Source organism: Lepisosteus oculatus, chromosome 9 (assembly GCF_040954835.1).
Source record: "Lepisosteus oculatus isolate fLepOcu1 chromosome 9, fLepOcu1.hap2, whole genome shotgun sequence".
NCBI lineage: Eukaryota > Metazoa > Chordata > Actinopteri > Semionotiformes > Lepisosteidae > Lepisosteus > Lepisosteus oculatus.
Window position 1 is genome coordinate 6,075,190 of NC_090704.1, and position 18,346 is coordinate 6,093,535.

The 18,346-nt window shown below is 35.4% G+C and overlaps 1 protein-coding gene across 3 annotated transcripts; it reads right to left on the reverse strand.

Annotated features, from left to right (window-relative positions):
* Nucleotides 1–249: 249 nt before the first annotated feature.
* LOC107078373 (uncharacterized protein KIAA0040 homolog) lies at nucleotides 250–17,285 on the reverse strand. 3 transcript variants are annotated; one of them, XM_015355395.2, is made up of 2 exons: nucleotides 16,890–17,285; nucleotides 250–4,016 (listed from the first exon to the last, which is right to left on the reverse strand). In XM_015355395.2, exon 2 carries the CDS (start codon nucleotides 3,336–3,338, stop codon nucleotides 3,003–3,005), a length of 336 nt encoding a protein of 111 aa, XP_015210881.1. In that variant the 5' UTR covers nucleotides 3,339–4,016; nucleotides 16,890–17,285; the 3' UTR covers nucleotides 250–3,002. The 3 variants fall into 3 exon arrangements, with proteins under 3 accessions (XP_015210881.1, XP_015210882.1, XP_015210880.1); XM_015355396.2 differs by lacking the exon at nucleotides 16,890–17,285 and adding an exon at nucleotides 7,415–7,434; XM_015355394.2 differs by lacking the exon at nucleotides 16,890–17,285 and adding an exon at nucleotides 7,094–7,384.
* Nucleotides 17,286–18,346: the final 1,061 nt, after the last annotated feature.

Below are 18,346 nucleotides of genomic sequence, written 5' to 3' on the forward strand. Positions count from 1 at the left end.
GCAGTTTGGAGCTCCCACTACATTTAGAAATGGTGAAAAAATAATTCATATATGGAAATGCTAAAAATGTGAAGTACATATGTTTGTCAGAGTGTCTGGGTGGGGATTTTACATGTGACATTCTGCACGCTGAAAGCCTGTAGTGAATTAACACAGCAAGCCTGGTCTGTGCTCACAGGTGTCAGGGCCTGCAGCTGGTTAAAAGGATTTCTGCTGGGTGTGTCAATGAAGAAAAACAGAATTTCGACATTATTTCTTTGGCACTTTTTTAATTTCGTCAGTGCTTTACTGCTTATAAAGTTTAACTGCCTGCCACAAGCCAATATTGTGTGGGACAACATATTCATATCATTCCAAACAATATATTGTTAATATACTGTATACTGTAAAACAAAATAATTAGTTTGGAAGCAGTTCTAGTGCTGTCACTATCTGTGACTATTACCTTGTAGACATATACAATGCTGGTGTCCAAGCCACTTTATAAAATAAGAAGGTATGAGAGGATACAAACAATTAAGTGACTATTCTGATCACCATCAAGTGGTAGCACTTGATTGCTACCAGCTTATGGATCTTATTGTGCCACTTCCTGAAAGAAGCCAGGGTGTCCACTTCAACATCGTGCTTTTTTTCAGACCCCGACAACCTTCGATACTTCAAGTTTAACATGTACCTCCCCAGTAATTTCCACTAATGTCCTCTGGTTCATGTTTCACAGATGATTCTGAAGACATCCTTTTTGTTGACTTTGTGAGACTCTTTGAGGATTTTGAATACTTGAATCAGGTCCTCTTCTCCATTTCTTCCCAATTCAGGACTGAAAAGTTCAAGTGCTTATCACTGAAGGACATGTTTCAGTGCAGGCTATAACATTGATTTGCTTAGACATTTTCACAATTGTCTTCCCAGTGGGGTTTTTAAAAATGGTGAGTTAAGGTTCAATGGACACGTGGAACTTCCTCTTTCAATTGTATTACAATACAGCCGTTCGCAACGACCATATCTGTTACAATTTTAACATGAAAAGTTCCACATACACATTATTTCAGCAGTTAATAAATGTTTATTAAAAAATATTCACATGTTACTCTCAAATAAAACTGAAAAATTAATACAACTATAGAAAAATACAGTATTTTGTCTTTGTTAAGTTTCTAAAGTGTATTGTACAAAATTACAAATAAGAAAACATTTCCAAAACTGTGAATCAATATACTGTATAGCACTAATGCTCATGCAGTAGCTACAGCAGTCATTCCATATAATTTTGTAACAGGATCATGTCCAATTGTTTTTGAAAGAGAGAGAATCCTACCCATGAGACAACACCGGCTTGCATAGTCTTGTTTTTATAGAAATAACCTTTAAAGAAGTAGTTAGATCACATGTGCTTCTCTTTAGGGGCCTATTAAGCAATAAATATTACAAATCTGCTGTCAAGCACCCTAAATAATTCACCTTTTACTTCAGTGTTCTGTTGCTGGAAAAGTGTCCGAAGTCTAATCATCATCATCATATGTAGGAGGCATAAGCATTAACTAATAGCTTAACCACATAAGGTGCACATGGTTCAATATCAAAAATGTTTGCCTAAATTCTTAACTACTAGTAAATGCTTTTCCTCCCCCGTAACAACATGCTAGTGCAAAGTAGCAGTCAGAATTTCTCAGTGAAATACATGAAACTCTCAAGGACCTTGAGCAAACTAGAAAAACCAATGTGACTCATCTTCAAAACTAAGACGTCTATCAGTATTCAGCCTCTGCGAAATATCACCATTTTTCTATGAAGGAAAGTGTTTAAAGTGGGAAATAATGCAGAAAATAATTTTAGCTGATACAATAGCAGAAAACACTGAGGCAGGCAGCTACAAAGCGAAGTCAGCAATGCAAATGTACCCAATAAGGAAACTAAATGCCAAGTCAAATTACATTCCAAGCTTTGAATAAAGGACATCTGGAACTCGAAAGTGAATAGAATCCCTTTAGATCTCTTTCTAAGCACCATGGTACTGTGAATCTAAAGTAAGGGACTTATTGTGGATGGTCACACAAATATGCCTGTACTTTCACCATCTGCCTGGCTGTGGAATAAGTCTAATTTAACTGGTTGCCATCTTCTATATAGACAACAATATGCCTTATTAGTAGCCATTGCATGTTGTATTAGAAACTGCATATAAAAATAAGAATTTCCACACTCAAATACAATACAATTGTTGCTCACAAAAATACAAATTCTGTAATAGATGCAATAGTTCTTTTTGGAAGTCATACTTTTCTTATATATTTCATATATACGTTTCATATATATTTAATTCTTTTAAATGTCTTTTTAGTGTTTTGTTTTGACTTGAAATATTTTCTGATTATTAGCCAGAATAAAGACAGGCAAGTTCCTTTATTGAGCAGATGCCTAATACAGACAAAACCAAACAAAATAAAACTACTGGAAAGGCAGTTCTCTTAAAAGGGAAGTGAGCGCGTAATTTCAAACTGAGAATAACAGGGAAACAGCCAACAAACTGAAGAATTGTCATATTTAGCTCAAAATTGTGGTTCACAGATAGCCGTGAAAACCCCATTGAGCTCTCTACTAGGAAGTACAGAAATTCATGAGCCCTTTGCATTCTCAGGCATAGCCTTTACTGCTGAGCACTTGACTTCCAGGAAACCCACAGATGCTCAAAGGAGTCTCAAGCATGGTTGTGTCCAGATTTAGGTCAAATTTAGGAAAATTTCAGCCCTTGACCCTTGCACCAATCTAAATGTACTTATTGGCACCAAGTATAAAAAAATATCCTGGAATTGGTATTCCTCTAAAGGGTTACATGATTGCAATGCTGGTAGTTTCGATTCCTCTTAAAACACATGACCTAATACTGAATACAGTGTAAGTGTATAAGTGTTTAAGGATGTAGAGGCCGATAACAATGAAGTGGAAATAAATAAATCACTAAAAATCAGCAGGTTCAAATGTGTTCTCATATGTTGCCCATGTTAGACCGTTGTCAGTGCCATTCTGTCTGGGGTCATTGGCCCTGGTTTAACAGAAATCCACAAATCTTCATTTTTGGGCTTTTTCTTCTTTTTCTTCTTTTTGTCTGTCTTTGCTTTGGCTGACTGCTCATTGCCACCACAGCAGGCACAACAGGAGCAGCACCCAGTCCGCCGGCTGCAACAGCAGTGACAACACACCACTACAGAGGTAAAGAGCACCACCAGAGGCAGAGCCAGCAAGACCACCAGGCACACTGTGTTGTAAATCCCTTGGTCATGCTTGGATATGGAAGTGCTCCACAAGTCATTGAAAAATTTCAAAATCTCATTCCTCATGTTTCAACACTTAGGCGTACAAAATTGCCCCACAGCTCATGAACAGATGGGAGAGGACAAGCGAATGGTGTTAGCAGATAAAAACACAACTGGACAAGCGCGGTGGTGTCACAATTTAAACAGGAAGCGGGTTTCTGCTGTGACAGGCTTGTTTCAGGACTGTGTTGGTAAAAAAAGAACAAAAGAAGTGAAGAAGTGTCCCCAAAAGTCTGCAAGGATCAGTTCATTTTCATGATGTTTTAAAATCGTGGGTGATTTCCTCTTGTGTTTTTGTAACAGTTTTGATTGTTGTCGTTGGTGCAAGAAGGTGCTTCCTATTAACCTCAGAGTGTCTGGTGCAGGAAATAAGAACTGAACAAGAATTTCGAGGTCTAAATAATCTCTTTACTCCTGTGTGGAGTATGCCACTCTTCCAGCTCTAAGTTGACAAAAACAATGGAGATTAAAGACAGTTTTACTGCCTGAGTTCAGTTCAGATTCCAGAGTAAAACATATAGAATTTAGGTCTTGATGGTTGAAGGGTTTTCAGAATCGGCCTATTTACTCCCAGCGAGATTCCCTTTGGAACAGCTCTTTCACGAGTCTCCATCTGCTTTCCAGCTCTATTTTAAACCATTCTATTCAGATCCAACAATGACTGGAGAATTCACTGAGGAACTTGTTCATAAAAGGAAATATCTGTGGAGAAAGAGAAAAAAATGAATAGATTTTTTCCAGTCCCTAAATCCCAGGTTACAGTTTTTATTTTTCTTTGCTTTCAGTACTACAATGAGAGCTGTAATTTTACTTTGCCACCCAGCCACAAGTATAAACACTTATACCTCAGTCGAGATAGTCCAGAAATATTTTTCTGGGTTCTACCCACAGTACAGTATGTTGGTCTTGATACAGGTTTCTTGGCATGCTGATGTATGTGTATATAACTTATGAGCAGGTGTCCCGTGTGTGACATTAAAATCTTTGGAATTTGTTGTTTCAAGTTGTTCATTTAGCAAAGCATCGCTAAATTAAGTTCGTTCCATGAGTATGATATATGGGTTGGTAAGACAACAAAACCGCTGGGTTCTTGCAGTTAATCTCCTCTGAGCCACAGCAACTGCAGAACCTTGTCAGTTGCTACTCGTTTTAGCCACAAATGTGTGAAATTGCTGTGCTTCTAATTGCATAGTCTTCCTGCCTGCCATCATTCACCATGAACAACAGGAAGCTGCACTTGCTGCTACTGGAAACCATTGAGGAGATAGCGGTGCCAAAGAAACAAAGACACCTGTTTTTTTTCTGAAAGGAAAGCTTAAAGATGCAAGTATCTACACTTTTTAATTTTCAGATGTTTATGATGCAGTACATCCACAAGGTTTCATGTATATCAACACAGAATTCTTCCTTTTCAAGAAATTTGTGGAATGTCCCTTGTGTAACATGACAAGCCCTAAAATACTCATAGCTATTTAATGGTGTGGATGTTAATCGTCAGTATTTAGGCTTACTTGATTTATTATTGTTCTCCAATAATTCTGATCGCCAATAAGTGGAGTCCTAGGCTCAAACCTGCCTTGCAATTATTAGCTTAATCTTGAGTTTTAAACTGTTGTTTATATACCAGGGTTTCTGTTTCATCAGCATTTTGATTTTAATTTTGAATTAATTAATCCATTGAAACGGGTTGAATTTGAACCTGTAAAGGTGTTAAATAGCAAGTGGTCAGACCACATAAACTGAAAGAAGCCTTTCAACCCCCTTTCGAAGGTGAGCCATTTACGTATTAGTGCTCATTTGGAAAACCTGATCATTGATAATTTATCATACTGTTGAAAGTGGTAACACCTAACCACATTGTTTTAATTTTGCCCTAGTGATTCAGAGGTGTCAGCACAAAGTATATCTTGTCCAGATTTCAAAACAGTTTCAGTGGAAAGAATGCACTATGTTTTGAAACACAGAAGAATATATGATCACAGAATAATTAGATCTCATTTTTTAAGCTTATCTGGATGGATGAAATATCTGCCCTATCAAATTATTTCAGAGCCAGCCTGCCTCATTCCTTCCAAGACTTTTCCAAAAGGACATGTTTGCATGAGTCAAAACAAGTCTTCATTGCCTTTGTGGGGATCTCAGCATTATGTCCTTGACAGAAAATATTTAGAACATTACATGTATAAGGAAAGGTGTCACCAAGAATTACTGCCAAACCTCACCAGCCACCTTCAATAGTCTGTTAATTTCAAGTTAAAGCTTAAATAAGTACAGCATGTGTTCCAACTACAAGTAATGCGGTACGAACTTCTGACCTTTTCTAATGTCAAAAACACAGTCCCCTCATAATAACCTTTTGGCTTGTCAAAAAGATTAAAACATTTAAGGAAGCAGAATCACAAGGGGTTATTTTTCAGCACTCCACTTAAGATATCTAGATTAGTTAGAAGTAAATATTCCTCTAACTAAATTAAAAACCTGTTTTTCAGTGATGATTAAGGTACTTGTGTATCTTGGAAATGTTAAGTCTTTTCATGGGAAGGGTTTCTACTTAAAATAAATCTTGAAACCCTTCTTGAAACTAGATGAGAGCTTCTTGCTGCACCTCAAAACTTATGTTTAGTTTCTACTTTTCACATTTTAGATTAAACAAGCAAAAAAGTCTGTGTATAAATATCTTAAGGAAAGAGAGGCAGTATATAAATGTAACAAACTGAGACAAGCTTTTTTTAATGATCAAACACAAAGTAGACATTTTTATTCATTTGCCTGACCAGCTGGCTTATGTGACCTTGTCTTTATTTATATAATGTCACCTTGAGATACACAAAGTGTTTAATGGTTTAACTACTTTGTATTTCCTATTATTTTATAAATTATTTTATTATTTATCACTTACTGTCTAATGCACATATGTGGGTTACTGTGTCTAGGAATTTTGCGAAACGGTAAATATCTTTAAAACTGCTGTCAAAAGAGCCTTCACAGGCTCTAAATCAGATCCTTTTTTAATTTTTTCGAAATTTTTCTTTGTCTATTTGCTTTTTTTGTGTGTGAGCATAACATTTCTGTGTCAATAATTTTCAATGTGGCATAATCCAATACACGAGATATCTCTTATTTTAATAATTTACCCCTATATTTCAACTGTTGACAGTCTACGTGATTCCATACTGTGGCTACAAATTATGCTGTCTTTACTTCTGATAAAAATGTACCTTACTGTTTGAAAACCAGTATAATAAACATTGGTCGGCACTTATGGGCAGGGAATCAGAAAAATATTTATTTTACCCATTTCTGTGTATTCCATCATAGCACAAGAAACTGCTCAATGTACTTGAGTCTGCACAGGTTACCCAGATGTGTGCAGTTCGTATTGAAAGTCAGACTGGATACTGAAGAATAAGTCATATCACCATCTTAGGACAATAAAAATAGAATCCTGATATACTTTCCATTAATCTTGTTTATGAATATGGAATTCTATGTATGCAACATTTCAATGGTTATGTGGAAAGAGTTTTTTTACCAACTAAAATAGGACTTCTATAGAGAGTATAGAAGTAGGATAGAATTGATCTTTCCTAAATTTGTCTTTGCTAATCAAGAGCTGGTCAAAGGATACCAATGACATACAATAATATAGGCTATAGGTAATCCGACTATCCGATCTTCAAGAAAAGAAAAGTACAATATTAGCTTCCTAATTTCACAACAACAAAATACAGAATTTACCTTACATAATGTGATAAAGGAACAAACCATTAGGCACTCACCAGCCAGTAAACGAAAACGTTTTTCTTTCAATACTTTGTTTCCTTTTTGATTTTCAGGTTTAAGCTTTTCTCTCCTCTTTTGAAGAGGCAGCACAGTTCCACTCCGAAGGCATACTTAAAGACACCACTCCCACTCAAGTGCTGTGTACAGACCTGCCTTTTCCTCCACCTGGCCTTCGATTCACTCATATAGAACAGCCCGCTTTTCAGACAAGGCAGCGTGTGTTCATTTCCCATACCTAAGAAAGAGCCCTCTGTTTCTGCTCACACTCCCTGGCTGACACGCTGCATTCTTGTGGTTAGTTTATACACAGAACTTACCCGTGATGTCATAGTGCACTGCTTCCTGTAAGCCAGTGTGCCAGAGCTAACAAGAACCTTATCTAATGTGGCCTTTGCTGAATTATTATTGGTCTAACAATTGTCACAGCTTAAACTTAACTTGGTCAAAAAAACTCACCTTAATGGGTGGTACCTGCTCTTTAGGGAACACGTCTGCCTTTGACAGGTTTGAAGGTTAAATGGTGATATTGTACCTTGAATATGGCACTTTCACTTCCAGAACACTAAATGTAGGGCATTGTTTATTAAGTATTAACTAGTAATAGAGTGCACTACAGTGAGAGGCATATTACTTATTCACATACCATACATTCAGGAGCAGTGTTTTGCAAGTTTGGCATGTGAATTTAGGATTAAAATCAGTCAATACTGAAAGCAAAGAAAAACTTAAATCCCCAAAGTGATAGAATGCTTCAGTTGATTTTACTATGTTCTTACCTTGGTATCTATTGATCACAGATACATTTTGAAATTTTGTGTTGCAAGCTGTTTTTTAAGCATTTTCCTCTGGGTTTTCACATAGACTTTGATTGTGTTCAGTCTTTCACATATTTTACAGAGAAACATTATTCTATAAACCTCATCACATCGCGTACACAGACACAACATGCCATTATTTAATGTTTTGTTTCAGAGCTAAGAACAATGTCAGAAATGGACAGCTATATTTGTGATGCACACAAAGTACCAGGTGAAGCAATTTGACAAAGGAAATTACAAAGGAAAAGAACATGTGCTTTCCTCGCTCTTGGACAAATGCAACAGTAATATGACTACCTTATATTTCTTAGAGTGAACTTTGAAGATAACAACACTGCTGTGCAAACATTTTAGACACAGGATTCACACATAGAAGAATACTGTGAACTCTGAGCATCAACAATTTATTCAAATACCTCATTGGTGTATTCTACTATTATTAAAACCCCCAAAAATGTTGTTAATAAATCTTTAATTCAAATTGATCAAAATCTTCACAAACTTAAAAAATCACAACTTGGGACAGATTATACATGAGCAGCACAAAAGTATAATAGCATTTGCTAATCCTTAAGAAATACTAAAGATCTCATTGTCAAATGTTCATATCCATTAACATTACTTGTCGTCAGGATTTACTGTTAGCCTTAATCAAAAAGGCTACAATTTAAGTATAGAATAATGCATTAACAAGGAAAAACATTAAAACAACAGAACAACACTAAAAGCTAAGGGTTCTGGAAAATGTTATGTATGATGAGTACAATAGATTTAAACATTCCAGGAATGTAACTTTACAACTCTTAGCATCCACCTAACTTAATTTTCTCTGTAATTGACTGGAATTTGCGGTGAACACATCTTTTATATAATGTTTAAATTTGAAAGGAATAATAGTGTTTAAATACTTGTTCTCAGATCAACTACTAATCAATTATTAATGAGACGCACTGAGTGAATTTAAATGTACAGTTCCACTGTACTGTAGATTTAAAACGAACTAAAAATACAGTACATACTGTACACACAAATATGGCACCAACATCTAAAAAGTATTTTAAACGTTCCTCCCAATCACACCCTTCTGTCACGATGAGAGAAATGAAAGTCAAGCTATTCTGTGTAAATATGCTCAAGGTGGAGTCTGCTTCAGTGCTAGGAAAGTGGGTGAAGCAGAAAAAATGAGAGATGTGATGTGTATGAGTCACATTTTGCAGTGCTCCTCCATGTGTTTTGTTGCTTTCTCTGACCACATGGTTCACAATTGCCAGTAGCAGGAACATGCTCTAAGTGGCAATAAAAGCTTCTACTCTTAATGTACCCCAAGGCCAGAAACGCAGATGCAAATCCTATTTATTCAGTCTGCAATCTTGCTATTTATTTATGGACTGAAATGAGGAGTATTTGAAAAGTACCATCTGTATTCCGATCTCAGCAAAGTTCTAAACACAAACACACTAACAGGTATTCTATCAACATCTTTGTATTTCGATAACCCTGGGGTAATCAAAACTTGATGGGAGGAATACAGAAAGCTAAGTCTCTGTCAGATTTCCCCGGTTCACCAAAGTAAAAAGTGGGTGTGTTGAGAAATGTACTGGGCAGATAGGTTTAAAATGCCCTCTAATCATGAAATTAAAAAAAAAATGCACATAAAATAATTAATACATTTAGTGTAGAAGCCTTTTTCTTTCTATGACTACTCAGCTAAATACCCAAATTACTTATGAACAATATAACAGAGCATTTTTTTATGAATGAACATCATGTAATACTGGGTTTTTGCTTTAACAGCTTTTGTTATGGTAGATAGTTTGGGTGGAATTATGGACTTATGAATTACAATGAGGCAAAACTCCCTCAGTATTTAACATGAACAAAGTTTACCTTGGTTGAACAATGGTTTTTTGGTTGTGAAACACTCATAAACCACAAATGTGTAATATGTAATACATTTAGTTTGTTTTTTCACAACTGTTAAAAAACAACAAAAATGTTTCCTGGAAACTCCATGTTGTTACATTTTCAATGTAGGAAATAAAATAATCTAATTAAATTCAACTGAAACTCATTAATAACGTTATACTAGAGTGGTTTCATCAGCTAACATAATATTACATTGAAAACAGTTTAACTATGTATAGAAAACTGGATGACTTCCAAAAGAATAATTCATTTGACTTTATATACAAATACTGCACAAGGAGGCCAAAGCCATTTTAGAATTATAACTTTCAATATCTGAGTTTAGGAAACGGATAATTATCAGGCATAGAAAAAACATATAAGTGAGGGCATCTAAAATATTGTTATGAATAGGGGTTATGAAAATGGTGCAATTTCCAAAATAGTGGATTCATCAATAAAAAGTTAAATAATTGTAAACATTTTACCAAAAATATACCAGAGCAGTTGGTATAATTGGAGGAAATTAAGTTCCTCAGGCACACTGGGTTAAATAAATATTTATTAACAATGACAATACACACACTAAATAACACAAAACATAAATAAGACAAGTTACACTATGTATGAATTTACTAACCCGGTGTTCCAGAGACCCATATCTTGACCATCCAGAAAACCTCAGACTGCTAGCAAATATTCAGCTCTTATATAACACCTACAAATGCCAAAACTAAACAGAATAGTGCTACGGTTAAATCTCTCCCTCTGTAAACAACGGTGCTTAATGAGAACCTATCTCCCTATTCTAAAAACTGCACTCACCAACCAGGAGAGACAGTTTTTAACCTTAGGATTTTCTATACAGGAAATCAGAGTTCCCTAAAACAAAAGAATAGAAATAACAACAGAATAGAAATCTGTCTTCAATCTGCCTTTCCCGATGATCTGGACAAGGACCTCTAGACTCTCTATTTCTGTGTCTTATTTCTGTCTCAATTTTTCTCCATCTGCCTGTTTTATGACGTGTTTTATGATCCTGGACTGTTGATTGACACTTAATTTTTTACCCAGAACTTAATTAACTAACATAAACCATGGTAACATTTACAATTATAATGGATCACTAAATCTCGCACCCTTATATCGCAGCAAACATCTCCTTGCTTTAAAACTCCCAATAACTGGAAATGTTGACAATAGCCAGGTGTTACCCATTGTATCGAGATTCTTCAAGACACTTCAATAGTCACTTACAATATCCTATAATAACATCTACAAGAAAACGCAGAATAAGAATACACCGCAAAGAAGGAACATGCATCTCTTTATGGTATTACACATAACCCGAAGTTAGAGGACTAGTATTTTTTGATTTAGCTCAACAGAACAGTATCAAATGTACAATTTAATATAACTTGATAGCTAAACTGATTTAACTTTTGGTTTGGAATATTTATATGTATGTAAGACCTTGAAGGGAAATCTCCCTAAATCAGAATGAAATCTTCTTGAAAGTCAAGAGCCAAATATGCAGATATTTATGTCTCTGTATGATGTGTGACATTTATTGGAACGCTAAAATTGATGTGCCCAGTACAGTTATTCCACGGTCACTTTTAAGGATGTAGAGGTCTTTATGAGTTCAGAATGGCTGTATGAAAGAAAGAAACTTCAAATATATGACTCACTTAGGTGCCACTTCCTGAAGTTTCAATGTTTCATTTGCAGTCAAAATATTTTACTATTTCAGAGCATTACATACCTGCTGTGGGACAAAACAACCTCTATGATCAGGAAAAAAATAAAAGATAAAACAACGAATATGGAAGGAGTGACACTATTCAGAGACTATTTCTGCTTTTGCAATTCATTTATAGGATATGGGCATTTTGTATTGTTAGCTAGCTTCTTATATTAGGCACTGTGAGTCAGAGTGGTTGCTAGTTTATGTTTTGGTGCCCGTAGGCAAGGTAGCAGAAGCTCAGACTTGCCTGAAAGACAAAAAATACATTTTCACGATCCAAGATTGGATAGTAATATTGAATGGTCCATATTTCACTTAATGCTCTAAACGTTGAGACTGAAGATGAACAAGCGTCGAACACTGTTCATATCACACATGTGCTGGTGCAAATAGTCATGCAGCTAGTTTTCTATGTTTTCCATGTTTTTGTCATGGAAATTAGCAAATGATCTTTTTTATTCACAAAAAGAACAAAAAGGAGATGAAGAAATAAAGTATTTTAAGGTTTTATTAAGCTATCTGGCAGAGTGAACTAAATTGTTTTTGCCGACATTGAAAGAGAATTTGGGGAAAATGTTTAGATTGGCAGGATTCTGATGCGCTACTGAAAATAGACTTGCCATTTCTAACTAGTTAATCAAGCAACAGAGATGATGAGTCATCTGTATGCAATGAAGTACAGTGAAAAGGAAACAAGGAACATACTTTATATGTGCATATTAAATTTGTCAGGAATCATGCACAACAAGTTTACTTTTTTGTCCTTTGATTCAAAAACATTTTACATAGTGTACCAATATACAAACAATATACTGTACAGTAATATAAATGAGTACTCAAAACAATTGTTAACAATACAATTTTAAGTATCTCAGTTCATATCTGTGAGTTGTGCAAATCTATGTCACTTTTATACTGCTTGTTTTGAGACATTTACATGGCTGCTTATTATTATAATGACTGATCTAGTGCTATATATTCAAATGAATTGTGGACCACCAGGATTCTTTAGCAAAATGTGACATGAATATAACATCTCTAAAACATGCAGTGTTCAACATTATGATCCTAACTATATGCAAATGACTTTTAGATTTATGCTACAAAATCTAGTTAAGACCAGTGAAAAATTTATCAGACGTTTGCACCCCTTAAGTTCTTCAAATTTATTCATTAAATCTTGATATTGCTTCCTGTAAGAAATGAATTAATAGAAAATCTATGATAGCACCTCCCTTCTTTAATATGGGTAGGAAAAAGAGTTATGTTTAGTTATAGATGTGTGGAGCCACAAGTACGAAACCAAACAACATATTTTATGGATGTGTTAATTGTCACCAACACATTTAGGTACATCCTCTCTGATCTTTATCGAGTTTTACAGAATGTTTATTATTCAAAATAATGCTTGATTAAGCATTTTTTCTTTTTATTTCTTGAGACAGAGGAAAGGATATATGTAAAGTATAAAGATTGTTTTAAGTAGATTGTACAAATGCAGCATTTCCTGAAAACAAATGGAAAATTCTACTCATACAAGTCTTGATTATTATGGTAAAGTATGTGGGCTTAGACACTTTTTGGTCATGGTGGATTTTAAAAATAGGTTTCAAACACAGAAATATTTTGAATAATTAATATGAAGAGGTGCTGTATTACTGTGTAATCCACTGCATGCTGTAGTTCTGTATTACCATTGTAAAAAAATGCCTTTGACAGAAAGCATCCTTAATTTAAGCAGGCCATGATTCAACATTATCAACAGAGATATATAGACTTATATCAGTCTTTTGGCACCATATAGTACTTTATCAAATAAATAGAGCTTTCTGTCTCTTCCACTAAAGGAGACTCTGTAACTGCACCCAGAAGGCTACATCAAAGAAACCCTGCTACTACCATGACAGTAGAATGCTTTGCAGTTCTGAACACATTGAGCCCACTACAATAAGGTTACATGCTATATTTCCAGGGCCACTAATAGAGGTGGATCAAACTTAAACTTCTTCCTGGGCATCATATGTGTTCAATATAGAGAGCATGGGTTTATCACAATCTGTCCTTCAGATGAGACGTAAAACCAAAGTCCTGACTCTCTGTGGTCATTACAAATCCCAGGGTGCTTCTTGAAAAGAGTAGGGGTATTACCCTGGCATCTTGGCCAAATTTGGCCTTTACCAATCATGACCTTCTAATAATCCCCAACTATGAATTGGCTTCAATACTCTGTTCTCCTCCCCACCGAGAGCTGATGTGTGGTGAGCGTTCTGGCGCAATATGGCTGCCGTCGCATCATCCAGGTGGGGCTGCACATTGGTGGTGGTGGAGGGGAGACCCCATTACCTGTAAAGTTTTTGAGTGAAGTGTCCAGGAAAGCGCTATAAAGGTGTAAGGGATTATTTTTATTATCATCGCCATTTATTGCACAGTATTTTGGCATGGTTCTGTTATTTGTATGTTTTTTGCAAGGTACTGCACTGTACAGTCCTTGAAGTGCATGTCTTGCAGTTGGAGCAGGGCAATATTTCTTTAAAGAAATAATTCACAAGTCTGGAAAAGTGTCAGTTCAGCACAGACATTATTTTTCCTGACTTTCAACTGGGAACATGAAGCATGCTCATGCCACACCACTCCCCTTACTCCACACCTTATCAGTCCTCTATACAGACAATTCACACTCACTCTTAATTAATAAACATATCAGATGAATGGCAAGGAAGGGATGTTTAAGACTATCTCTGCAATAGACCACAGAAGACATTTGGGATACAATCCTCCTAAACCTCCACCTGCACCAGGACATCAGGAGGTCAACATGATTTCTACCCAGGACGTCCTGCTGGCCCTGAGTACACAAGCACCTCAAAGGACAGGAAATGAAGACCAGTGACGCGATGTCATCTAATGCTCAATAAATACCTTTTGTAAAGAATGGGTTTTCCTCACTGAAATACTGAAAAAAAAGTGCTGTTATAAGAATTTCTGGAGCTGGAGGAAATATTTTTATATCTATGTATGCCTTGGCTCCTTAATACAGTGGTGAAAGACAGCAACTTCATGCAACCTTAAAAGGACTTTTAGGCTAAATATGCCTCTAAGCAATACAAACGTCACTGGAAAGTTTATAAAAGGCAGAACTACAAATTGTCTGCAGGCTCACTGCTGGTCGTCTCATACTTCCATTAGGAAGGCAGGTTATGGCAGGGGCAATAACAAAATAGTGAATTGAAAAGAAGTGTAAAGAAGCACTCAGATGTAAGAAATACTTAAATCACAGTTATGAATAACATAGCCTTTGAAATTTAGACTTCGGTAAACTTCACAATACAAATTCTTACTTTTTAGATCAGAATCACAACCTTTTTTTACATTCCATATCATTTTAGCTAGAGGTGTCAAATGCAGGTTGTTTGCAACTGTTCTCTCACAGAAAACCACAAGACACTGCTTCCTGCCAGTTCACAGCCACTACCAAAGATTTTCTGGGCTAAAGTTTAGATCATGTTTCACAATTAAGTATTGTGAAACACTGTATATACAGTACTGTAGATTATGTCTTTAACAATCAAATACAGAAATGTAGTTAGCTAACTTTTAATTAGGTTTTAAAACTATTACATAATATAAGACACTCAGTTTTAGTTGCTAAACTGAATTGACAACTAGACTAAAATCTCAATCAAAAGATTCAGCCTGTACTATAAGTATTAGCTGTACTGTTTTTTCTGTTAATGCACTCTATTTCACAATGAAGTTTTGATTAATTGAATCTGTAAATCCAAGAAGAAGGATGGGTATTGATTGCAAAGGGTAAATACTGTAAACAGGTGGCCTGAAAACACCAATGTATTTACTCACAAAAGTAATAATTAATTCCTCTGCTATTATATGGGTTTTTGTAGGAAGAACTCTGTGTAGATTGCAAATGGCAAAGGTAACACAAACGTAATGGAATGATTTAAATAATGCTTACAAGCAGAAATTCACATCATAAGTTATTACAAAATAATCAAAAACTGGAACATCTATCATATGTCCTATCTCCTGTCGTTTCAGGGTGAAACACTCCAGAGGTTTCAAACTCACCGAAAACAGAGAAACAATTCCTATACACACTTTCCAGACAAACATTTGTATTCTTTTCTAAAAAGCCATGAAGAATGAACATTTCTAAACAGTCTTCCTTCAACTGAAATTATTTAAAGGGAAAACCCATTAAGATGCTGAAGGCTGTTAAAACAATCCTTGTTACTGTACATAATGAATATGTATTGAGGAGGTGAGCAAGTCCAAAAGTGTTTTTTACTATCTGCAAAATACTGAAAGCTTTCATGAAAGGTGAGTTTTAAAACCAAGTGATCATTGTAACCTTTTAAAGACAGAACATTTACTTAAAACAGGTGGATACTTTTGCCATAGTGCTAAAATTTAAATAAAATTAGAGAAAACTAGAAAAGTGATACTTCTGAGAAACTTAACTCCTATCCTCAGAACTTAGCAAATACAGAAAGCTTTTGAGTTCCTGTGGTAGCAACAGGCATTCTTATTTGAGTATATCTTGCACCTAGATAAGTTGTTACAGTTTCATGAATGTGGCTCTCACTTGAAAACCAGCTCATCTGATACATAAAATACAAAAGCACAGAAATTATTTGTTTCTAAAGAAGCCACAGCTTTCTAAGATGGTTTATGGAGCACATTCACCGTTTGCTCTGTTATTAGAGCAGTAAATAGTTTCTAAAAGTATCAAAAAATGAAAAAGTAAATTCCCTCAGATAATTTTACACTGTAGGAATTAATTATATAATATCTATTATGCAGTAGATAATATATTATAAACATATTGATTAATAATTATAATGGCTATAATAAGGAATATTACAAATAAAAAAAACAGTAAAACTAGCACAGCAATATACTGGATCAGAGCAATAATTTTCACCCATGTGATGTGTACACTCTGGCTACATCTTTATGCATGGTTGACGTACTGTGTCCAGTCATAATGATAAAGCAACGTGCCTGATCTTGATATGCTAATAAAAAATGACACTTGGCACTGTAATAAAAAAAGACTTTTAAACTTTTTATAACATACAGCCTTATCTGGTATTGGAAAATAACCCCTGTATGATATGTAACAAAATCTCTCACACTGGCAGAAAATATGGCTTGAGACTGTATAATCACTTTAGTGTGCTGCTTTTGATGCTTGCAAACCAACAGATTGCAATACAGTGTGAAACACAAGCTTCCTCATTGGCCCACTTTGCTTCGAAGCACACCAAATGTAAAATAAAATAACAACAGAAACCATCTTACCTTTTGTGTGATACCAAAACGTCCCGGGCTTCCCATGAGACCATCGCTTTAAAATGAAATCTTCCGTGACCAGCTCAGCACGTCTGTTATCATTGCGCACAACATTTTTTTTGGTGATGCTGTGTTTCTAATCCATCAACACGAAATTTCCTATTAAGTCGACGTGTTTATGGCACTATTAGCAAGCCCTCCAACGGGGATGGTACAGCAGTCCATTCACATGTCAGCAGTAATTTAGTTTGATGGCTCACTGATTTGTGAAACTGCCCCGAGTTTCTGTGCTGTTTATATTGCCGTCCTACATCAAATACACTCCAGAAGGCATCATTTTAAATGGAGGACTCTGAAAAAATTCCAGTTTTGACCTGCAACTATAATGGTTTTTGTGTTCTTCCTTCTTGTTTTGTTCCCAGGGTTAGACGTTTCTTAGAAGTACACACCTAGATACTTTCAGCACTTTAGCGTAATTAGCCTGATGACTATTAATAGCAGAGATCTATTTCACGGTCTTGCACAAGCCAGTAGCAGGCATTGAAGACATGCAAGCCATAGTTGATTTAAATAAGATTCAAAGCTCCTTGGTGTCTACATGTGGTCCTTCATCAGTAAGTGCACTTTTTAAAATAAGAGCAGATGTTTAAAATATGCATTTTATTTTCTAGCAATAAGCACTCTGTACCATTTTACCCAGAACTCCAACACCATACTGTATGTTGGTGAATATGACAAAATGTAATGGAAGTTTCTACTAAAAACCTTTGTGCTGCTCAGATCTCTGTTAAAACATACTTTTATGAACACAACATTAGTTGCAAGTGCAGACAAAACTTGAAGATTAGTGTGGATTGTTTTGTGGAATTCTAATCAGAGTACATTTGGGATGTGATAAGCATTTGTTTTGGCAATTTTGTTTTGTTTTAATTTTAAATTAAAGCTAAAACCTCTCTGTCTATATCAGGTGTGTCAAAGTCACTTCCTGCTTGTCGTTTTTGCTTCCATCTGAATAATGTTTGAAAATAATTTCTAAATTTAAAATTTAATTTGATTTTCTAATAAATGTTTCTTGAGACTACAGTTACTTGTTTTGACAGACACTTGTGTTGTAGTAAAGACACACATTAATACAGATTGAAACATATTAAAAACCCCAGTTTGCACAGTGGCTACAGAACTGCTGCTACGGTAACCTGAAAACTATGAAAACTATGAAGTCTGGCTCTTCAGCATTGTGATGTCAGCTTTTCTGTTTCCTGCTTAAGGTATCAAAATTCATTCCATCAGACTGAGGTGCTCTGCACAGAGCACTACTCTTATGCATATTGCATTTTCTCCTTGTTCTACTTCCATGTAAGATTCAGGAATAGATGGTTCTTTAAAAGCTTATTTAAAAATAGAAGTTAACCAAGGCTGCTTTACCAAGCAATGACCGACCCACATATTTGGAGGGATTCCTTAAA

Excerpts from the sequence above, each read along its gene's own strand:
- LOC107078373 (XM_015355395.2), bottom strand. The coding sequence starts at position 3,338 with ATGAGGAATGAGATTTTGAAATTTTTCAATGACTTGTGGAGCACTTCC.